Here is a 6,911-nt window from a genome sequence, read left to right on the forward strand (position 1 = left end):
TAAAATGCTCGGTCAAAAAAAACTTTTCATTATTATTTAAAGAAATAAAAAATAAACAAAAAAGATAAAATTGAAAAACAAGGTTTTTATTGCCAGTTAAATTAGCAAAGATGGTAAAGAAAAGTCATGCATATTCAGACATTGAAAAGGATTAGTAAATGTATAATTGAAGTCACAGAAAAACACAGAAGAAAGCTAAAGCAATAGTTGAAGAGATACTGGCAGAGAGTTTTCTAAAACTGAAGTAGATGTCAAGGGATAGAATCAAAAAGCTCTATACACCACTAGCAAAATAAATGCAGGATCATGGTACAGCCTAGAACTGCTGGAGCAGGAAGCACAAAATCCAAAAGTAGGTCAATGGGAATTACGCAGAGAGGTGTTAATCTTCTATTCTTTCTTTCCTGGATATGAGTATTTGTAACACAGAATTACAAATTAACTCTTGGTTCAATGCGTATTTTACATCTTGGAGTTCTCCATCTCAACCAGGTTGCATGTAATCCCAATGCTAGTCTCTTATCTGAGCCTTTAAGAGGCCATTTCATTGTTCTTTGTGACTGGAAGCTTCTCAGAAAAGTGGATCTCATGATGGTGTTCCTGTTGTGACACCTTTTCACTGTAAATCCAATAAATTATCCTTTTTTCACTAAATATGTTTATCTGTAATTCCAGAGGCAATCTTTGTGGAATCCTATATCCGTAAATCAAATACTCCGTAAGCCCTAGGATAGTGTCTTGGAAGAGGGACTGCAGGTCAGGAAGGAAAACCCATATCCGGAGTAGGAGCCAATTCCAATAGAGACAAATATCTACCCACTGCATGGAGGAGGGGGTGAGATGTAACTGACTTGCCATTGAATGGATGTGGCCTCTCTGGGGAATGGCGCCGTATCAAGTTCTCAGCATCAGTCCCTTCTGCTGATCAAGCATCAAGGAGCTGTAACAGCAGTTATGAGACTAACCTTGATAAAAAGGAGTCCATGCTTTTGTTATCAGATGGGCAATGATGTGAGATACAAAAGTCTACATACTTTGTGCCCACTTACGTATGTCCATCCTTATTCTTCTCTACCAGACTACTTTTCTCTGATTTTCCAATTTTGATCTTTCAAGACCCCTAACACACCAACAAAGCCTTTTTTCACTATCCAGGAATTCATATTTATTTTTACTTATGATCAAGTCTCCATCCAAATTTTATAACTAAGTGAAATGTTTATGGTTCTTCTCAATAATATAATTTTCCCTCACCAGTGGCCATTAGGGTCATCTGAATGGGCTGTAATGCAGCAATAGTCCATTTTTTTGGCTTGCACCAAGACCTAGAATCGAGCTTTCCATAGAAACCCTTCTATGAGGCCACAAAATTGAACTGAAATAAAGGTATTGATGCAACAGAAGTAAGTAATATGGGGTTCTGGTCAACCCGTTTGAGCTCATTTCCTGTGCCTTTAAATCTGCTTCAGCTTGCTCCCAAATGTACCAATTCCAATATATGATGGCTTGTTGCTGTGCAATCTAGAAATCATGACTTGTTAAATAATACTTAGTTCATGGTGAGCAGTGCTAGTCACATTGTTACTTGGTAACCCATGGTCAGGAACTCAGTCTCTGATAAAGCCCCATAACATCCTAGGATTTGCTTTTCAATCAGCAGGTGGTTCTCTGCTGCAGAATGAAGAGCTTTTTTTCCAAAATCCTAGGAGTTAGCATTGCTACTTAGCTAATTGACTTTGCCAGAAATATCTACACAATGTCCTTATTTATCATTGATATCTTGGTTTCATTCATTTTCCTGATTCCAATAGACTGAGTGTCAGGGCAGCTTACACTGAAGACTGGAATTTGTACAATGACTCACTAAAAACTGGAAATTCTGTGAGTCAACCTAAAATTGAGCCAAAGCAGTGTTTACGAGACAGCTTTATGCTGCCTCCAAAATTGGAAGAGTCTGCAAGCACTGTGTGTCTTTCTTAGCAGTAAGAAGTACGAAACAAAGTCACATGTGTTTTATGTTATGAGGGGATTATGTAGCACATCCCAGAGTATTATACCCTTTAAAACCTGAATGATTTTGCAGATCCCTCAAAAGTTTACAGGGATATCAGTTACCCTCTTTTATGTCATTTTCAGCTCACAGGTCCAATCCCTGTATGCTTTCAATGTAGTGGACTAGCATAATAGACTATCAATTATCGTTAACGTTAAATTCCTCACAGACTATATTGTGACAGAGAGCAGGAGAGTTAACATAGAAATGGGCAAATTCTAAATGTTTCAGGAGGTTAGGGAATGACTGAAGTAATTTTTTTAATTGTGAAAATTCTATCACAAGATAGAGTTGAGAGGTTTTCTTAAACTATTTGTTGGCACTTCAGTTCCTTTGTGGTATCTTTCATGTATTTGATCCCAAGATAAAATATATCAGAATTTCAAGATATTGACAATACAGCATATTATGTGGCAAAGACATTCTCCAAAGAAAATAGTGACGAAACATAAATTTTGTAAAAACAGCGAAACACCCTTGGTGAAATACTGGATCTTGACTCTTCTCTGAGATTCTACCACTGCCTCCTTTTGATCCTCTAAAGACAATCTTGAAGTGCCTTTGCAATCACCTACTCTGTTTCTCCTGCATGTCTCTGCTACTCTGCATTCCCGGAAATTGTACCCCTGATGCTTTCCTCTTCATCCTGTGACTAACTTGAATCATATTATTGCCAGTTGTTTAAACTTAGTGGAAGTAAGGCTTCTTCACTTTTTATCCTAAGCTAGTGTCTTGAGGTACGCTTTCCACTGGCCATGTCATCTTCTCTCCAGAGTCTGTTACATGACATCAGCTCCTCTAAATAGCCTCTGAGTTATGCATTGTTTTTGTTCCTTGTCTGAAGTACTCTTCATCCACTTACTAAGTTTTTTGACAAGCAGTTCAAGATACTTTCCTTTATATAGTTTTCAATTAACTAAAGTTATTTCACATTTACTAAAATGTTCACTTATTTCACCATTTTTATACAATTAATTTTTCTGTCAGTTTCTCAGTGATGCAGGAAAAACCTGTAGAAATCTGTGAAACAGAGAGAAGAAAAGAGGAATTTTCGTATTATCCTATCACTTTGCAGTGTGCGTATAAAAAATGTTTATTACCAAATTGTATATATATTTTTTATTTTAGACAAATTATAGCATGGGATTCTACCTTGCATCATGTTTCAGCTCTAACTGAAATACAATGTTATTCGCCTTGAATAGTTTCCCTTAGAGAGAAATTAATTTAAAAATGCATCGGTGTTTTGGCTCCCCTGGTGGTGTAGTTGTTAAGTTCACACGCTCCACTTTGGCAGCCTGAGGTTCACGGGTTTGGATCCCAGGTGCAGACCTAGACACCGTTCATCAAGCCATGCTGAGGCAGCATCCCACATACAAAATAGAGGAAGACTGGCACAGATGTTAGCTCAAGGACATTCTTTCTCAAGCAAAAAGAGGAAGATTGGAAACAGGGCTAATCTTCCTCACCATGAAAAAAAAGAAAATGCGTTGGTATTAGTATTATGAATGTCTTTCTTTGTTTTTATTAGAACTAGAGGAATTTGAAATATTTCATGGGAGAACAAACTTTGTTAAAGTCTATGAACTCTTGGCTTTATTTTTTTGTTTGTTTGAATGTTAGGAGTCCCTAAGTAGCTCATAATGAGTACAGTTACCAGATTACATAATTTCTGAATTTTTTAGCACATTGATTTTCATTGTTTGCTAGTTTTGATGTAACCTTTTTATAAAATGCCTAGACAGAAGGCTCAATCTCAAATTAGAGCAATTAATTAACCCAGCACTGAAAAAAGGGAGACATTCACAAGCTTTTTAATGAATCGTACTTCCCTAATGCTTTGGTACTCTAGGCTAATTAGAAGAAAATCATACAGTACAGACCCTTATTCAATAAAAAGAACAATTGTATGACCAGGTCTCATTCCATGAATGGAATACGAGCAGTCTGCATGGTATAAAGTCAGGGGACATTGGTAAGGTCTCTTATTCCTGCCCTGTTCTAGATCTCATCTGCCAAGTCTCCTCTCTCTATTGATGGAATTGTTTTCTAAAATTAGAAAGAAATGAACATGTACACGTTTCTGGGAGAGCTAACTAATGAATTTAAATTTATGCTAAGATGTAAATTACTGTTCTGCTAACCTTACTGGAAGGTATATTTTGAGAGAGTAGAAAAGAGCAAAACAGACCAGGTCTGAGAAGAACTAGAATGCTATGGAGAGAAGCAAAATTTGGGTGGTCTGGGGTGGAAAAAGAGGAAATTCCCAAGGTTTCTAAAATATGTTCTTTAACATATGGTTTTGATGGTTCTACTAGGGATGGATTCAGAAAAGATTTCCTGGACTTGGGAAAATAAGAAGACAAACAACAAAGTGCAAAACCGGTGTTTCCATTCTTGTCATAAAGGAGAGACCAATGTTTATGTATTTGCCTTTTAATAATTGAGGGATTTGGGAAAGCAAACTTAAAAACTTTAATTAACATGAATACATCCCCTAATGGTCCCCGGAGTCCAGAGTAGAGTTCCAGCTGCGGGGTCCTGGTTGCCAACTGGACATGCCTTTAACGTTGATTCATCATAACTAAGAACTTCACGTTTGGTTCAAATGCAGAGTGTTGCACAGCTACTTGGAGCACAGACTAAAAAGTTGGTGTTGAAATAATTCAGTTTTAAAGATTTCCCTCTCTCTTTTATGACTCATAATTTCAGAGGAAACTGGAATTATCTTAACTGATCAAAGAAAGGCCATTAAATGAAAAATTTGAAATGCAAGCTCTTAATTACATATCATTTCACACTTTAAAGCACTGTTAGATTTTGGAAAATAATATGGCATAGGTGTAATTGATGTTGAGGGAGGGATCCCATAACATAAGAATCTCCACTTAGGTCTATACACTTATCTTAAGTTAGTGGAGTGGCTATCCCCTGGTTGGGAAAATTCAGTTTCAGATTCTTAAATAATATTCACCTATACAGATTTTTCAGCCATGAAATCTCCTGCTTGAAAAATTAGGAAACTCATAAGATAAAATGTCTAAATTTATGCCCAACAAAGAATCAGGTGCCCGTCCTGTTTTTCCATCATATTCATGTTTACCTGCCTTAGCTATTGCTTTAGCAGCAGTGGATGCATCAATACTATCCACATTTTATTTCCAGAACCAGTAATCATATGATTTTTATATTTTTTGATATTTAGTTTTTGCTTAGGTGATATCTGGAAAAAGACTTTGTTATTTGGAAAAAGATTTAATATTCATTAAATACTCTCTATATCAGCTTCTTCATTATTTTTATCACAGTTTAATATGCCACAAGAACACATTGAAATTATTTATAGAGTATTGATTTGAGGAATTTGAAGGAATTACGTCTTAATAAAAAGAACTCCTCACTGCTAGTGGCGTTTCAGAAATTTTCTTGGGCCTCAGGTAGTGGGTCACAATTTTCATCATGGCAGCCTTCATATCTCTGTTCCTTAGTGTGTAAATAATAGGGTTTAGAATGGGGGTGAAAATGGTGTAAAATATGGCAAGAACTTTATCCACAGGGTAGATGGTAAAAGGCCACACATAGATGAAGATGCAAGGTCCAAAGAATAATATCACTACGGTAATATGGGCTGCCAGTGTAGAAAATGCCTTGGCCATTGTAGCAGAAGACTTAAACCAGACAGTGACAAAAATAATGATGTAAGAGCTGACCAAAAGAGAGAACGTGCTTAGGGAAAGAATCCCACTATTGACTACAATTAGTATCTCAATGGTGTAAGAGTCCAGGCAAGCAAGTTTGGTCACTCGAGGAAGGTCACAAAAAAAGCTGTCTACTATATTGGGGCCACAAAAAGGCAGGTTCACAGTAAACGATAACTGACTTACTGTGTGTATCAAGCCCACAGTCCAGGAGATCATTACCAGGACAGTGCACGTCCTTTGGTTCATGATGACTACATAGTGTAGGGGTTTGCATATGGCTACATATCTGTCATAGGCCATGGAGACAAGTAGCACCATCTCCCCTCCAGTGGAAAGGTGAATGAAGAAAATCTGGGCTATGCAGCCACTGAAGGAGATAGTCTTGTGTTCACTCAGAAAATCTGCAATCATCTTGGGGGTAGCAAAGGAAGCCTGACAGATGTCCACAAAGGAAAGGTTTCCCAGGAGGAAGTACATTGGGGAGCGCAGGCTGTTATCAGAAGTGACGGTGATAATAATGAGAAGGTTTCCCAGCACAATGACCACATACAACGTAGAGAAGAAAACAAAGAAGAAAAGCTGGAGTTCCTGAGAACTAGAGAGTCCCAGCAACACAAATTCAGACACCACTGAAGAATTGGCCTTACCCATGGATGCAGGCTGAAGATTTGCTCTGAAACAATCCTAAAGGAAGGGAAATAGGGAGGCATCAGAATAACCAACTAAGAATAATTTTAACATGAAGGATTCTGAGATCTCAGATGTGATATGTATTTTCTGAGTATAAAAATTTTGAAGTTATCATGAGAGTATATCTGGAAAGTAGGAAAGAGCTTATGAGAATGTCTAATAAATTCGATCATTCTCATTATAACCTCTTGAGTTTGTGGATAGTCTTAATAACCTGTTACACAGTAGTAAATAGCTCACCCATGAGCTGACTTGTGATCACAAGACTAGAGGGGTGACTTAAAGCCACCTCCAGAGGCCTCCTAGATTGGCAAAAATAATTTAGATCTGTTGGTCTTGTGGTCATTTTATCAGTCTTAATTTTGATGAATCTTTAAATATAACATTGTCTTTTACTCTACAGGAGAGGTCACGGCTTGATGCTTACTGTGTGATGTAAAGGCATACTGATTCTCTGACTTCAGGCT

The 6,911-nt window shown here is 37.3% G+C and overlaps 1 protein-coding gene across 1 annotated transcript; it reads right to left on the reverse strand.

Annotated features, from left to right (window-relative positions):
• Positions 1–5,433: 5,433 nt before the first annotated feature.
• On the reverse strand, positions 5,434–6,405 carry OR4K5 (olfactory receptor family 4 subfamily K member 5). The gene is given in 1 exon segment (NM_001391069.1): positions 5,434–6,405. A coding segment is annotated over 1 exon segment (972 nt).
• Between the last annotated feature and the right edge of the window lie 506 nt (positions 6,406–6,911).

This window comes from Equus caballus, chromosome 1 (genome assembly GCF_041296265.1).
Source record: "Equus caballus isolate H_3958 breed thoroughbred chromosome 1, TB-T2T, whole genome shotgun sequence".
NCBI classification, from domain to species: domain Eukaryota; kingdom Metazoa; phylum Chordata; class Mammalia; order Perissodactyla; family Equidae; genus Equus; species Equus caballus.